Below are 16,991 nucleotides of genomic sequence, written 5' to 3'. Positions count from 1 at the left end.
CTCCACTACCTAAGTGAGGGAGGCATGCAAGCTCCTCGGTGCTCTCAGTAAAGGGGCGAGGGGGTGGAAATGGGGTTATTACAATTCTCTGCATCTCCCCAGAGACAGCTGCTCATTCTACCTACACTGGCACTAGCTCAGCATGAGCCGCTGCCATCACAGCTGCCAGGTGGGAAAGGAGCTGGGAAGCCTGGCAGGTCAAGCAGAGACCCCACTCCCAACGCGTCTGATTCTAGCCCCACACGTATGGGCAGGCTCGGCCGGACGGCCTTCTCCCCACGCTCGGCAATTACTTAATAAATATTCCATTTTTGTCTTCAAAGTGCTTTACCAACACTGATCCCGCTGATTAGCACTGAGACGTGCAGGTGACACCCCAGCCCTGGAGAGCACTCCCATGAAGTCTCATCCGACTCCGGTGCCAAAGGAAAGATAGATGGTACATACAGCAGGAGCTGGGGTACTTGGACACATGGGCATCACGCCACAGGGCTAGACACGTTGCCCTCAGCTGTCTCCAACCTATGCACTGTTGTTCCCCAGAGAATCTCAACACATTACACAGGTGGTTCAGTGTCACTCCCTATTTTACAGATGGAAAAACTGAGGCTCAGGAAGATTGCAAGAGATCGTACAGGGCCAGGCACTATTGACATGAATAAGGGCTCACAGGACTGGTCCAGCTGCTCCACTCATGCCTAACTCTGCAACTTTTTCCACCCGGGCACACACCTGTGCCAGCACATAACCCACTGAAGGCACTGGGGCTCCGCCACACAGGACTAAGGTACAGGACTGGGGCCTCAGTCACATCAGCATATCTTCAGGGGAGTCACACAGTGTAGCTGACAACAGGATCTGGCCCACAGACACAACTCATTCTCCTGCTAAGATAGCCTCTTGTCCACAGCATGCAGCCATCCCCCAGCCTCCTGGCCAGATGCACCTGCTTGCCAGACTGAGACCATCTCCTACCCTACAACCAAGCACAGCTGGCCCACCTCTAGCTCGGGAGGTCTTGCCACCACCAAGCCTGAGGCTTAGGGTGACAGGGTACGGGGGGACACACCACTAATGTGACTCCTCGTTAAGGTAAAGATAAAGAGAGGCATCGCAGTACCAGCATCAGTCTGGTGCACAGGCTGGTCGGCTGGATGCCACTGCGCTGTGTGATTCTGATTGGCGCTAGAGTGGGAATGGAGTTAAGGCTGGCTCGGGGCAGCGTTAAGGTTAGGGTTAGAGAGCACTGCACCCACAATCCCTGCACACTGAGCCATGGGCAGGCACCCCTTGCCCCAGCCCGTGGGTGGGGGTCCGGATGCCCCAGCCTACCTTGAACTCCACAGAGAGCTGCGGGGTGTAGTCCAGCGTCCAGAGCGCCCTGACCAGGGCTGCCAGCTGCTGGGTGACCTCTCCGGGCACGCCGCGGGCACGGTACTGCTCCAGGCCCAGGAACTCGGCCAGCAGGTCGGTGTTGCTCAGGCACTGCACCACAGCGTTCATGAAGCACGTGTTGCCGTGGTTCTTCAGCCCCTGCGCCCCGGGGGGCCGCCCCTCCACCGCGCCCCCCGGGGGGCTCCAGGAGCGCCGCGCCTCCGGCCAGGCGCTGCCTCCCCCGACCTTCTCCTCCGGCGGGGCTGACCCGGGGGGCCCGGCCGGCGGGCACCGGAACCCCCCCTCATCGTCCTCCGGCTCCGCGCCCCCCCGCCGGCTCCCCCCTCCCAAGTGCGACAAGGCGCTCAAAGTTTTCAGCAGGCGGCTGACCAGGCTGCCCAGGGCGCGCAGGGGTTTGCGCCGGGACCCCCGCCGCCGTCCGGGGGGCTCCTTGGGGGGCTGCGGGCTGGCCCCTCTCCTGCCCCCCGCCTGCGGCTGGTCGCCCATCGCCTGGCCCCGCCGCTCCCCCGCCAGGCACCGGATTCACCTGCCTCCCCCTGCGCGCTGCGCTCCACGGCGCCGGCTGGGTGCCCGCGGGCCGCCCGAGCTGCCCCCGACAGGTGCCCCGCGGGCCGAGGGGATGCTGGGCATGCTGCCGGCCCGGCCCCGCTCCCCTCCCTGCCGGGCGCTGGGTCCCGGAGCCGCTGGCTCGGGGTGCGCGAAGGGGCAGCTCCTCCCCCTGCTGGAATCTGATTAGCCTGGTTTAGTTTGGAAGAAGGGGCGGCTTTTCGCAGGCGAGACGCTGCTGCTGCTGCTGGTGGAAAGCGGCATTGGCTCGAGCCTGCCCTGGAAATGGGTTTCGCCAGGGCTGGGCGTGGGGAGCCTGCCGGAGTCAGGTGTTTCCAAGAGGAAGTAGCGCTGCCCAGCACCGAGGAAAACAGCTGGGAAGCGAGCCAGGCTGGCACTGGCAGAGGCAGCTGGTCTGTGACTGCGGAACTCCCCTCCACAAGAGATGGGGGCAAGCAGACAGCTCAAAGATAGGCCTCTAGGTCAGTCTGTTCCCTGGGGGGGCTTACACCATGCTCTGCACCTAGTATCTGAGCGGCTTCCAGCCCTGCATTCAGCAAGGTGACTAACAGCTGTCACAGGTTTGTTTGCTAGTCCTCTCCCTTGTTTTCACTAGCTCTGTCTGTTTACTCCCAGCTGTCACCCTAGGGTCAGAATCTCAGGCCTGCCTACTCTGCACTAGAAAAGTTGCACCAGTCCAGGCTATCGCTGCACTTTGTGCTTCTTTCAGCAGTGTGGACCCGGGCACCCCCCCACCACGGGTTTCAGTAGCAATGTAGATGCTGGGGCATGGCTTATGTGAGTGGAGTACAGATGGAGCCGAAGAGTATGGGTATGTACCCAAGTGCACAACTATACAGCTCTCTACTTGCCTGAGCCTTGCCTCCTCCCGCAGGGAAAGACTTTGGCAGTGGGGAAAGGCTGAGCCCCACCCCCATGTCAGAGTCTGTTGCTGGCTGGCACACGTAGCTACACACTGCAGTGTGGATGCAGCCACCTGTTCACAGTGAGATCTACCCACACACACCTTACACATGACCAAAAGTAGGTGTAGTGTAGACATAGCACTAGTTACAGTGCTGCAGCGGTTCAGCACTTGCTTACATCAGCTTGCGTCAATAAATGATCGTCTGATTTAAGCAGAGGTTACACTGATTTAAGTGTCATTAGGAGTTTAAATCCATCTAGTTAAACCAGTGCAATTTTCCTAGTAGAGATAAGGCCTGAAATCCAACAAATAATAATCTCCTGTATTTATGGAGTGGAATCAAAGGACCAAGGCACAGACTGTAGATAGATTCCATCCCTCGGTCCCTGTGGGGCAGGACCCCTGGCTTTTGCCATTTCTGTAAAGCTCTGCTGTAAATATCTGTACATTCCTGCTGAAACATACATGCTTGCTGAGGGTTTTGGGCCAAATTCATCCTGGGTGTAGTTTAATTACCTGCAGTAGTGTTTGCAGCAAGGGCTAATTTGGCCCTATTGCGTTTAAAGGAGCTCGGTCAAGATAAAAATCAGCTTTGTGAAAAAATAATCCTACCCATCTCACCGAGAACATGGAAAGGACTCAGCCAAAGCGAATGCAAGTCATTTTGCCCATAGTGACACTAAGGTGGATGGGACAATTTCTATTTTCTTTCTAGTCAGTTTCACCTTTCAGGACTCATTCACCAGAGCTGCTACATGCTGACTTCTACCTGCCTTGGGTACTAGCCTGGCCCCCTGTAGCATCTGCAAGACTAACAGTCTTTGATGTGTTCTGTGACAGTGTCAGGTTCTGCTCCCCTCTTCTCTTCTGCCAACACAGGCTGGTCAGAGACCTTTCCTTGTTAACCACCACGCTGTAGCTTATTTACAGTGCTTTTCCCCCCACCTCTGCTGCCCCATACACCACATGGTTTGCAGCATGCACAGCTGCTCTGCAAAAAAGGGGAGAGATCTCTCCATCCAGAAAGCCTTCTTGGTTCTGAGTCTGCTACCCTACGTCTCCCCCAGCATGTCCTGCCTTCCCCCCTCTGCATCCAGGGCCTAGTTAGCTCTTTAGCGCTCCCCAGTCCATGCTAATCTGCTAATGAGGCACAATCAGGTCCAGGTGGGGGAATTAATTGGCATTTAAGTGAGCAGAGTGCAGACTCAGTTGTTGGTTCCCAGCACTCTGTCACAAATTCACCCACAGAACACCTCTGTGCAGCAGAAGAATTGAGGCCCAGAGAGACTCAGGCCCAACTCCTCAAAGTGATTTAGGTGCTGAAATGCACTAGTCCATTTCCTGCAGGTGCAGTCAGCGAGACATCAAAAAGAAAGTAAAACACTGGGGGATAAGTCCACCTCTTTCCCCAGTGGGAACAGTATCACAGTGGTTCCAGCTGAGGTCAGGCCCCCACTGTTGGCACTGTATAGACACACCATAAGAGAGAGTTCCTGCTCCAGAGAGACAAAATTACACAAGTTGTGGACCCAGTGCTACAAACCCTGCTCCCTTGGAGTCCATAGGACTCCCACGTACAGTGGGCTTGCAGGTTGTGATGTGTGCAGCTATGTAACTGATAGGAGATTTCGCTATGCTGTACTGTTAGACACAGAGGCATCCCCTCCATTTTGTGTTTCATTTCAGATGCAGATGTAAGCAGAGTCAGGATAAGCTCTACCCTGACATCTGGTGGAAAGAATGTCAGAGAGTTTATTTGCATAGACGCGCCTACCCTATCCCAGATTGCTGAGCGGTGGGACTGCTTGGTGACAAATGACTCACCCTCAGTTGGGTGGTACTTGCTAGACAAGGGTCATGGGTTCCAAAACCCAGTGAAGTAGAGAGGTTGGGGACAGGTATCTGTGCCTGGTGGTGCAGTCTCCTTGTGGAGCCAGAAGCACCAGTTGCACCTCCTCCTCTCTCCACTGTGGAATGTCAGAGTTGATTTTTTTATTCCCTCAAGAATCTAAATACAGGTTACTGAGCTGAACTCACTTTGGGCTAATGGTGCACTCGCACTGGGGCTCCTCCACTAAGAGCTGAGATCACTAAGAGTTGAAATCACAAAAAAGCTGAAATGACTGAGCTGAGAGCACTGAGCATTGTGCTAGCTAGTGGGGGAGCCTGAAGATATGCTGTGGAACAGAGCAGCTGGCGGAGTGGAGCAGTTGCGGGGACGGCTGGAGCGGATCACGGGACAGCTGGTGGCAGCAGAGCGGCTGGCAGAGCGGAGTAGCTGTGGGACGGGTGGAGCGGCCCACAGAGTGAGCGGAGCCGAGCAGTTTTGCAGAGCAGCTCATGGAGCAGAGCAGCTGGTGGAGCGGAGCAGTTCCTGAGGATGGCTGGAGGAGCAGAGTGGAGCGGCTGGTGAAGCGGAGCAGTTCGTGGAGAAGGTGGAAGCAGAACCCACGGAGAGGCAGGGCAGTTGGCCCTGGACCACGTAAGGTGCCCCTTTCTACCCAGGCTGGGGGGAGGGACCTCTACAGATAGACTCTCGAACTCTGGGGTGGCATTGACCAGAGACTTTTGGGTTGTTGGACTTTGGGGTGATTGGACTTAAAACCCTAAGCGGAAAAAGGACAGTGCCAAACATACTTGGAGGTGGGCTTTGTTTATGGTTTGTGTTATAACCCTGTTTGTGGTGTTTCTCCAATGGGATGCCGCATTGATTCCTTCCTTTATTAAAAAAGATTTTGCTACACTCAGACTCCGTGCTTGCGAGAGGGGAAGTATTGCCTCCTAGAGGCGCCCAGGGGGGTGTGGTATGTGAGTGTCCCAGGTCACTGGGTGGGGGCTCGAGCCGGTTATGCATTGTGTTACTGAAACGGAACCCCTGGATACTGAACCCGGCCCTTGTTGCTGCCAACTAGAGGGGCAGAAGGGTTACACAGAGTTTTCCAGAGGAATCACACACACTGTGCTTTCTCTCTGTGTATTTGTTCTTCCTTTGCTTGTTGTTTTCCTTAACCTGAAATCAAAGTAACCCAGAGTGAAAGGAGGTCTCTAACTGTCAGAGGAGGAAGAGGCAGCTTGATAAGTTTCTGAACAGGATTTTATGCTGGTGTTGGCTGAAAAAGCAGGAAACTGAACTCAATAACCCAGGAAGTCCCTTCCAGTCCTATGCTCAGTGAAAGGACATGTTCAGCTCTTTGTGGGGGTGGGGGAACCATAACCCAGGATCGGGCCCTTTTGAGACATATTGTCCCACTGTTGTGCACTTAGCTTTCTTTCACTCTTCCTGGTGCTCCAAGACGTATTGAAAATCAACATTAACAGTCCAGCCTTGCTAAAGGCCTCTCCTATGGGGATTTGAGGTGGGTAGGGTTCTGAAATGAGATTCCATAGCCGGGGGAGCCTGGCACTCTGGGACCCAGATAGTAGTTCTGAGTCTTCTACTACAGCCTTGGCTAATAGAGGCTCATGTTTAAGATCCAGAGGTTGCAGGTTCAATCCCCATTGCCCACACCTCCTGCAAGGGGTTGCATCATACATGCATTAATGTGAAGTGCTCTGATACACTGGATTGATTCCATAGCCCAGGGTGCATAACCCTGCTCCAGACTGCCCCTCCCCCAAGTCTCCATAGTGGAACCATAGGCGTTCCTCTGCATCTTAGGGGCTTCATATCTGGAGATGACAGACCATGATTTCACACCTGGTGCCAGCCTCTCCTGGAGAGCTGCTCTACTCTCTGACAAGTCCCTGGGCTCTGCCTTCTCACTAACTCCTTGCCCGGTTGCATATCCATTTTTATTAGCAGTGCAAAGCAAAATAAAGACACACCTTGAAAAGTTCGCTTAACCAACAACAACAACAAAAAGAAGGCTGAGTCAAAGGGGTAAAAAGTTCACCGGTGCAGAAAAGTAGTGCTTCCTCCATATTATGTGAGACACAGGTGACTGGGTAACTCACGAAGGGTGCAAGATCAGGACCCCCAGAGGCATTCATTACAGAGCTGTCAGTTACCAGCTGCCACTCAGCGGCCGTCTGTTGGCTCTCAGGGACGAATCGGGTGACAGCTGATTGCAGAGAGGCGCGTGTGAGCATGGATCTGGCTGCGGGTGAAATTCTGGCATGTCTTTGGCAGTGACATTATTCCCCCACTGGTGTATGTACCAGGCCAGTAACACAGTGATGTACAGCAGCCCGCAGCCCATGTTTAAGGGGCTCATGAGGGCTGGAGGCATGGAAAGGCTCTTCCTCTCCCAAGAAGACAGGACTAATAAATGTCACACTTAACAATGATCTATTGTGTGAGGAGCAAATGCTGCCTCCAGACATGAAGCAGGCCTGTAGGCACATTGATGTCTTGCTGCAGGAGCCTCTTTTGTAGCTGCTCTCAGGTTTTCCCACAGATTTTCTGTGTAAGCAGAGTCGTCCACATGGCACAGGTGTGGCTGGGAATGGGCAAGGTGACAAAAACACATCCCTGGGTTCTGAATCCTCTACCCCTGCAAAGGCGAGAGGTGTCTAATGGCATGGCACAGGGAAGGTCACTCAATCTGCGATCATCCCATAATGCAAGAGCAAGAGGGCACGCAATAATTGACCAGTGGAACCCACTGCCACAGGATATCACTGAGGCAACTGGCTTACCAGGATTCCAATGAGGAGCAGACATTTATGGGGATCAGAGCAGCGGCCATTGCACTAGTCCCCAGAGGCCTCAACCAGCCAGGGGGAGAGAGAAAACCACACCCTCTTTCCTCTTCGTTGTATACCCCATCTGGGCATGTGCTAGGCACGGGGCTCTTAAAGCTTCTACAGCTGCTGCTTTCACCCGTCACCCCACCCCCGCACTTCTCTTCTTTTTCCCCACATCACCTGAACAAGCCTGAATGAGAGGCTGTGTCCGAGGCCAGGGCTAGCTCCAAGTTTTTTGCCGCCCCAAGCAAAAAAATTTTCCCATGTCCGCCCGGCCCCACCCCAACGCCACCCCTTCCCCGCCCCATTCCAACCCCTTCCCCAAATCCACGGCCCTGCCTCCTCCCCGGGCACACCACATTTCCCCTTCTACCCCTCCCTCCCAGGCTTGCCTGGGAGGGAGGGTGGAGAAGCAGAGCAGCAGCGCGCTCGGGGGAGGAGGCGGAGGTTAGCTGGGGGAGGGAGCGGTTCCTCTGCCCCCTCCAGGGTTACTTCCTGCGGCCCTCCCTGCACCCCCCATCACCACAACTCACCTCCGCTCCTCCTGCTCCCCTGAGTGCGCTGCTCCCGCTCCGCTTCTCCCCCCTCCATTCCAAGCTTGCCACAAAACAGCAGATTTGCACAGCAAGCCTGGGAGGGCGGGTGGAGAAGCAGAGCAGCGGTGTGCTCGTGGGAGCAGGCAGCAGTGGAGCGGAGGTGAGCTGGGGGGGGGCAGTTCCTCTGCCCCTCCCGTGTTACTTCCTATGGCCCTCCCCGCGCCCCCCACTGCGGCAGCTCACCTCCACTCAGAGCCGATTCCCAGCTTTTTGTGCCCCAAGCAAAAAATAAAATAAAAAGAGCCGGAGCGCCGCCCCTTGGAAAATGCCACCCCAAGCACATGCTTGGAGCGCTGGTGCCTAGAGCCGGCCCTGTCCGAGGCGCTTAGCAGGGTAGGAAGCCAGTGACTCTGCCCAATGTGTCCAGCAGCTAGACACCAGTCAGGCCCACATGGCAAAGACCCTGCAGAGGAGCTGTTCACACCATAGTCTGTTGGGTTCAGTGATGTATCAATCTGTCTCCACCTTTCTACACCTCTGAGCAGCACAGCTCTGCCGATCTACATTTGAAATGTAGCCCAAGCGGGTGGTGTAGCTGTACTGAATGGCGGAGGAATGCGCTGGATGCTGTGTGCCAGTGTGAAGGGCTGTAAAAGGGGACAAAGTGATTGTTACATTTCACAGGTGTGGTATTCTGTCAAGGGAGCTGGCTCTGTTTGAGTCCAGGCACACAAACTGGGGGCAAGGAGCAGGTCTCAAACACCTCCAGATAGGCAGGGTCCCCCATCCTCCAGCTCACATGGAGGTAGGGAGAGGGGCACAGACATTCCCTGGGGGGCAGGGACCCCAGCTCCCATTGGGGCAGGGAGAAGGGCTCAGACCTTGCTGGGGGGCAGGTATCCCAGCTCCCAGGGGGGTAGGAAGAGGGGCTCAGACCCCCCAGCTCCTGTTACATACAGAAGGGGAGAATGTGGGGCTGACATCCAACTCCGCCTCATTCTCCCCCCCACCCCAGTTCCTCTGCCAGTCATCCTCATGTCCCCTTCCCAGTGTCCCTCCACCCTTCACCCTCATCAGAGACCCACGCCCTTCTCACCTCCTCTACCGTTTATCCCCCTCCCCTCGATGCAGCCCCAAGCCCCTCTCACCCCTATTCCCTGCCTCCTCCTGTCAGCAAGCATGTGCACGTCTATTTTTTCTTTACACATTTTTTACATTCCCCCACAATAACCCCGCATCCCCCACCAATTGTGGCAATATGCCTCTCAACTGTTCCCGTGTTTCTGTCTCAGGTAGGACTTGAACTGACAACAGCTGGGTGGCTTGGGTTCAAAAAGGCCTTGGGCTATCCAGCTGTTACAAAAGTTTGGAGGCTACCCGTCTTGTTAACTCCTCTGTCTGAGCATGCAGGGGAGGAGGCCCATGACAAGTCTCACTGGAGAAGCAAAATCTTTTCCAAATAATGTTTTAATCTGATTTCCCCCAAAGGAGCTATGCATTCTGTTGGGGTAGCCCTCAAGCCCCGGAGATGCTGGTGCGACAATCTGAGTCCTAGTTTGATCTCTAGGTGTGCGCAAAAAAAAGGTTGCTAGAATTTCGCAATTTTAGAAAAAGCTGTTTTATTTGGGGAGCTGTATCTCAGGGACCCCTTGATTAAATGGCCCCCAAATTGGAACCCTAACAGTACTCCACAATCTCATGAAGCACATCAGATTTCAAGGCGATCCGAGGAACAGTGTAGATTTTAGAGCACTTAGAAGAGTCAGTCTTTAAACAGAAAGCTATTCTTAGCCCTAGATATAGAAGAGCTGTCCCTCTGCAATAATATCTTCCAGTTTAAAGATAGGGCTATGGCTGGAGCAGAGCAGCCTGGGCTAAGCAGGCGTCTTGTAACTGCACTGACCCACTGTGGCGGGTACCAGAGTGGTTCCACAAGGCCCGATAGGGGTTGTTGAGAGCTGCGAAGGGAGGAGCAGGAGCAGGGCTGCCCAGAGGGGGGTGCAAGTGGGGCAATTTGCCCCAGGCCGCAGGCCCCACAGAGGCCCCCACAAAAATATAATATTCTATAATATTGCAACTTTTTTTTATGGATGGGGCCCCCAAAATTGCTTTGTCCCAGGCCCCCTGAATCCTCTGGGCGGCCCTGGGCAGCAGACTGAGAGAGAGGTGAGCTGGCTGGTTAAAACCCAGGAATTGTATCTGAGACATCTAGGTTCTGTTCCTAGCTCTGCCACTGTCTCACTTGTGTGCCTTCACTCATTGATCTTTGCAAAGTGCTTTGAGCTCATTGTGGGTGGAAGGTGCTAATCCAGGGCCACGATGGGCCTGAGCCTGGAAGTGCTCTGGGCACAGATTTTCCACAGAGGTCAGCAGGACAAAGCCCTGCCCCCAAGCTGCGTTTCTCCAGCCCGACAGGACAGAAGAACCAGAGACTCCAGAAGATCTACTTAGGACTTTACTAGTTGATTTTACGTGGAAGGCACCCAGACACTATGGTGATGGGCCCCAGGATATCCTCACAGAGAGGCCTGCACTCCAGAACAGGGCCCGACTGGATAATCCGGCCTGATCTTTGAGGCTGGGCCAGGATCCCAGAGTGCCAAGTAATCAGACAGCTGTTTTAAAACTGCATGTGGTTCTCTCATCCTGGGAGATGCTTCTTGGGTCTTTTGTGGCCACAAGGGGGAAGCCCAGTGCCCTGGCATATAGAGTGGCACTACAGCATGTGAAGGGCACCAGTGCCACATAAGAACCCGGAGCAGTGAAAATGAATCCTGCCAAAGCAGCCGCCAAAGTGATCTGATGTGGCTGCACTGTAAGAAAGCAGCTTTTGGGTAAATCCAGTGCCCTCCGCTTGTCTCCAGCCAGTCCGCTGGGTCAGGTCACTCTCTGGGCCTTAGCTGTGCCAGGTGTGTTTGCAAAGAGGGCAGAGCACTTTATAAAAACTCAGATGTTCTCTCAGGCAAGATCCACCCAAACCCGGTAGTGCAAAATGGGCAGAGAGAGCGAGAACTGAACGGTGCAGATGAAGTTGCTCTCGGATCCCCCAGAGATGACTCTCCAGCCCCTGAAATTCTCTCTCCCAGCAAACCCAGACAAGGAGACTGCCGTCAGGTCCAAGTCACGAGGCCACTCCCCAAATAGGTTCCGTCCAAAAAGCTGCTCCTTGCAGGAGCATGAAGGAAACATACCGTCTGGCGCGTTTGAAATAGCACCGGTGCAGTCCATTGTTTTCCCTAGATGCCCAGCTGGGAGGCACCAAGTCCAGCTCAGTGACAGGAGGGAGGAGCGGGGGAGGGATGTCATTAGAGGACCCTGTTATTTAAGTGGCGGGGATGTTTTCTGCCCAGGTCACCCTCTCTGCTGTTCTCTTGCCCCCTCCTCTTTGGTCCCCACGAAATCCTCACCCCTGTCCAAGTCTCCAGCACTGGGGCCTCCACAGCTGCCACCTTGTGCCCGGCTGAGCCTTTTGATACTGGCTTTTCCCCAGAGAGACTGACATGAAGGGGCATTTCCCTCCTCCCCAGAGATATATCTTGTGTTTCGAGATCTATGGATGAAAAGTGCTAGATACAAGCTAGAGGAGAACTGTTGATGGGTCCGGTCCTGCACGCCAGTTAACTCCTGGAGTGAGCAGAGCCGAGGGTGTTCTGTACTGCCCAGGCTCCAGCCCATCAGTCAGGAGGGAGGTTCATCTCCGTGATTCATCTCAATCAGTGCCACTGCCAGAGGGGAGCAGCCATGGAGCCGTGCAGCCTCTGCTGTGCCCTGGCTAATGAAGACTCAGCTCTCCTAAGAGTGGTGCATGCTGGGGCAGGTTCCAGTGGCACTGAGATGGGCCTCGTTAGGAAGGTTGGCAACCCTGAACTGCAAGTCTGACACCGGGAGAGCCCATAGAGATCACTCTGCACTGCATGTACCCTTTTCCATGTGGAAAATAGATCACAGAGGGAGGGGATTGGGAGTCAGGAGACCTGGGTTGAAGTCCCAGCTCTGCCACAGACTCCTGATGTGAGCTTGGGCAAGTCACTTAGTCTGGGCTCCATCCGCCATCTATGAAATGGGGATAGTAACTCCTACCTCCCAGGAGTGTTGTGAGGACAATAGTAGTAAAGAGCAGGGCTGTGGTGGCGTAACACAGACAGCAGCTGTAAGGGAGAGGCTGGTGGTCACTACACAGCAGATGTCAGGTGGGCCTGGAGCTGAGCCTTGGGGAGGCTGGATTCAGAACCCACCTCTTAGGCTGCTGCAGTGTGGCCTGCTCTCAGGATCTGATCAGAAACCTCACCACCTCTGATGCTTTGCTTAAAGCCACAGCTCCTGACCATGATGGTTACATGAGAATCTCTGCTTTCAGTAAGAAAAGAAAAAGATGTTTTTTTTTTTAGCCCACAGGGTTGGCGTGGAAAGTTTGGAAGGTGACCTGACTGCACCCGAAAGGTTCAGAAATCAGAAAGAACCCCACATTTCAAAAATCTCATGATTTGCAGGGCTGGAGTAATGATTTTGAATGTTTGGGCTGGCAAGCCTGACTCTTATTTCAAAGCTGCTCCTGTCCCTGGGGCTGGAGAGCCCATCTATCAATACCCACACAGCCTAGAGGCTGAAGGCTCTTTTCCTTTATAAATGAAATCCTTCAGTAAAAGAAACTACATAAAATACCCATTTTATCGATTACATTTCCAAAAGCCACTCCAGGACTTCACACCAAAGATACCCATGTGAAGCTAAGCCCCAAGAACCATACGGGATTTCCCACAGCATCACATACTCTGGCCTGAAGGGTACACAATCTGGCCAGGTCTCATTACATCATAGGGATGATGGGACCTCAAAATCATATAGAAAACCCTGAGACAAAAGTCTGGCTAGGCCAAGTCCCCAAGAACTGGGTAAGTAACATTCACTGAATAGTTTATACAAGGAACGTTGTGATATTTTTCAATTACATTTTTCAATTAAACAAAGGTAGTTTTTGCCTTAAACTTACTGTCCTCCATTACTTTTACTTCACTAACCTAGCATGGCTAGAAATGTCTTCAAGGACTTGTAGCTTACTTAAATGAAAACAATTTGATTTGTTCGGTTGACACAGCAGCCTCCCACAAGACCTAAAGCATCAGATAGCAACAGTGACAGAAACTGGAAAGTGAAAATTACTAGAAACAGAAACCAAACTGGATGAGCCTCAAATAGTGAAATTGACTAGAACCAGAAAGTAAGAGAATCAGAAAGTGAAACAGGGTAGAACCAGATAGTGAAAGGGATTAGATCCAGAAAGCAGAATTGATTAAGTCAGAAAGCAAAACTGAGTGAGAACCAGATAATGAAAGAATAGAACTAGAAAGCAAAACTGACTAGACCCAGACAGTGAAACTTCTTAGAACCAGAAACCAAACTTGATTAGAATGAGAAAGCAAAACAGACTAGCCCCTGATAGTGAAACTGACTAGAAGTAGTGTCTCTGCCTAGATGGAATAAAGTACAGAAAATGAACCAACAGCATCAAAAGTACATTTGATCAACAATACCAGCTTTAACAATCTCCAGAATTATCAGCAACACAGGTCAGGCAATGGTTTGACTTACTGATAAGACTTTTACCTTTAGGGTCAGATCCATTTTGAGTGTCAGTAAGATGTGGGCTTCACTCCACAGCTGCACACCTTATGAGTTAAGGGTGATGTGCACAGTCCAGACAAATGGGACTGCTCCTCTATCCAGTAGGAATGGAATGTCTTATTTAAAATATAACTTTAAATGTTCAGTTCCCACAGGATATTAAGTTAATTTATATTTTTTAAATAAAAAAGGTAACTTACTCCATCTTCTGGGTTCCCCAGTATGTCTAACCTTTGCTGTGCCTGTCTTTTAAGTCCTACTCTTGAAACACTTACTAGTGGGCATAGACCCAGATCCTCCAAGGAATTTAGGCACCTAACTCCCATTGGTTTCCATGGAAATTAAGCACTTAAATGCTTTGGAGGATCTGAGACACAGTGCTTAGAACTATGAGCAGTCCTGTTAAAGACAAGGGGACAGCTCCTAAAGAGTAAGCACTATGCCCTGTAGAAAGAGTTTGAAAGATCCAGTCCTAGATGACAAGAGCTGTATGGCAGAAACCATCTTTTTTTTGACCCTTGTACAGGATCAAACACGCTGTTGCAATTAACAAATAAATGTTGCATAATAATAAATGACTATGCTATTGCATTTTGTCTGGTGAGGACAACTCATCCTGTAGCCACTGAGGGGCCAGGCCTTGGCTGGGAGCTGGCAATTTAGAGTCTGATCCTTTGGGAAGCTGAGTGCCCTCAGTGCTCTCTGAATCCAGGATCAAGCCTTTAAAGCCTTAGACAACCAAATGAATGTGGGCAGACCCTTTTGGAACCCCCTTAGCGTCCACAGGATTCCACATGGGCACAATGGTTCACTTGTGTGAACCCAATCACAGGATCACGGCCTTACACCTTTATCATAGGTAATATCATTGCTTATGACCTGAAACAATCATTTCTCATGGCAGGGTGACTGTCAGAATTTTTTACTATGACTATCTTCCTTTCAATCGGAACTTTATTTGTGATCTTTGCCCTTCCTAAAATAGCTGTGTACTCCATGCCTTGTTATTTGGATTAAAATGAAGATTTATTACAGCTGCAGCACAAAGCCAGTGTTACAGTTCAGGTTGTGCAAACATTTCCCCTCTCAAAGGCATTTCTCAGACTTTTCAGGCCCTACATTTTCTCCATTTAGATCTTAGCCTGGAAGCAAATTTAGGGGAGAAAGTTTAAGGAAAATGCTTCAGACAATTTCAAGTACAAAGAGGGTGGAAAAATACATTTTTGCATTCTAAACAAATTCTTTGCTCCCATTGTATGACCAGCTGCCATGCTTCTGATACCAACGTTGAGTGTTGAGTCTGGTGTAAAATTGTAAATAGTTGATAGATAGATAGAGGTATAGGGAAAGAGGGTGTGTGTGCATGGAGATAGACAGATAGAGAGACAATTTGCCTTTTAGCAGGGAAATATACTCTAGGCCACAGATCTGCTATTGGGTGGCCTAATGAAAATCCATTTTGCTTTAGCCAAATCACAAAGGTTTAAAAAATACACTTCCCCCACACACACACTGAATGTTACTGTATGACAAGGAGCTTTTAATAAGCATCTCCTGTTCTACTGGCGCTGCCTTAGTATATGTGTGTAGCTTAGTGGAAATGCAGTCTCCCAACTGTCTATTGGCACTGTTCGAGTGTAGGTAAGAATGATGAGTAGGATTTCTCATTCAACATGCAGAAGAATGTGGAATAAGATCAGCAAAGGTGTGTTTGGAATGAGGCTCAGCTGAGAAGGATTTAACCTCTGTGTATCTCTACTTACTTACCTAGCTCCAGGAGTGTTGTGCAGGTTAGCTAGCTAATCTTTGCACAATGCTTTGAAGGTGCAAGGCACTAAGTATGTGGTAAGCATTATTGGTGTGTATGCAAGTGCAATTTAAGCCTCTATCCAACACACTTAAGTCAAAATATCCCTTTTAAATAAGACAAGGAAGAATTAAATAGTAGCATGAATCTAATATCTGTATGATGGCAAGGAAATTTCTGGTACTGACCTGCTGAGAAATGAGGGCTAAGAATATGATCGTATTAGTATGGGGTGAGGGGGAGAGAAAGGGGTGGGGGAACTGCCAAAACAATTTTTTTTTTAAAGCCCAATTTTTATTAAGAGAGAAAGAGGGAGCTCTACCCTGCACCAGCCTCCTTCCTATTAAACTTCTTTATCCTAATGCAATTATAGATCGCCAGCTCAGTTATTTAGTGCCTGTATTAAAAATGGGTCCATCCTGCCTGTCTCGGAATAAGTGTCTGTATGAATAGCATGGAGGCAGGTAAAGGCTGCTTGACTAGTGATCTCATATCATGCTGATGAACAGAAACGGATATATGCTCCACTGGCTTTGAACAGGAAAGGTCAGCAGATAACTTACTGTTGCCCCTGAGCTGCAGTAACTTATGCATGTTGTTTGCAGCAATTTTGCTTTGTTTTTAATGAATATGTATGGCTCTTGGCTGCACTGCTTCACAGAGCACGCATCTCTCAGCTTATTTTTTCCCATTATCTCCTCCGAATTAAGAGGCTGTGATCCATGCTAGAGATGTTGAGGCAGCAGAGGGCAAAGCGCAGGACAGGGGAAGCTCTGATCTATTTACATCAGGAGTGAGAGGGGATGGAGCAATCTTTTAACACCCCACTTTAAAGACTTGATCAACAGCCTCATAAACATGGCATGCATCTGGCCAGGCCTGGTCCATGTGAGTTTCTATCCATTGGAAAGACTGAAGTGGCAACCAATCTTATGCTTCAGGCATGTCATTCACCTGGATTTTCCACAGTAAAATGGGGTTTTGCAATGCAAGTTACATTACATTCTATGTCTGTTTATATAATCTAGGACCTAAACTTTTGCAGGTGGGCTAGGAACGCACTCGACTGCCCTCTAGTGACCACACTAAATAGGAACACAAGTCAATCATTCACCTGCTGCCATCCAGTATCAGCGGTAATTTGGTATGACGGAACAAACACGTTCTATTACATTTCTGTCATTGGCTTGTGATACATAGGCTAGACATGCACCAAAGGCTTTGCTGGGCTGCGTAAGCCTAATTACTCATTCTGAGATGCAGAGAGTGCTTTTTAAAATCAAATTTGCTGGAGTTGCCACAGAAAGGAGAGCTGCTGGATTCAAGGAGGGGTTACGGGCTGCTCTTGGTAGTGGGACTGGGATGTGTTGCCAGGCTGTTCATTTCTCCCCTTTAATAGCATGAACTTTTCCTACGGAAAAGCGCCTACTCGGCAGCCATGAGCAACAAATGATTCAAAATAAAAATGGGG

At 51.2% G+C, this 16,991-nt stretch overlaps 1 protein-coding gene across 2 annotated transcripts in view; it reads right to left on the bottom strand.

Annotated features, from left to right (window-relative positions):
• USP43 (ubiquitin specific peptidase 43) overlaps nucleotides 1-15,274 on the bottom strand; it is a 207,326-nt gene extending 192,052 nt beyond the window's left edge. The window contains exon 1 of one of the 2 annotated variants that reach the window (XM_050919242.1): nucleotides 13,914-15,274. In XM_050919242.1, the coding sequence (XP_050775199.1) occupies nucleotides 13,914-14,039 (126 nt within the window). In that variant the 5' untranslated portion in view covers nucleotides 14,040-15,274. Of the gene's footprint in view, nucleotides 1-1,332; nucleotides 1,535-13,913 lie in introns of those variants that run through there. The other variant, XM_050919241.1, reaches the window with a different exon arrangement.
• Nucleotides 15,275-16,991: the final 1,717 nt, after the last annotated feature.

The sequence above is a fragment of the Gopherus flavomarginatus genome, chromosome 12, assembly GCF_025201925.1.
Source record: "Gopherus flavomarginatus isolate rGopFla2 chromosome 12, rGopFla2.mat.asm, whole genome shotgun sequence".
NCBI lineage: Eukaryota > Metazoa > Chordata > Testudines > Testudinidae > Gopherus > Gopherus flavomarginatus.
This window is presented reverse-complemented; position numbering and strand designations above follow the sequence as displayed.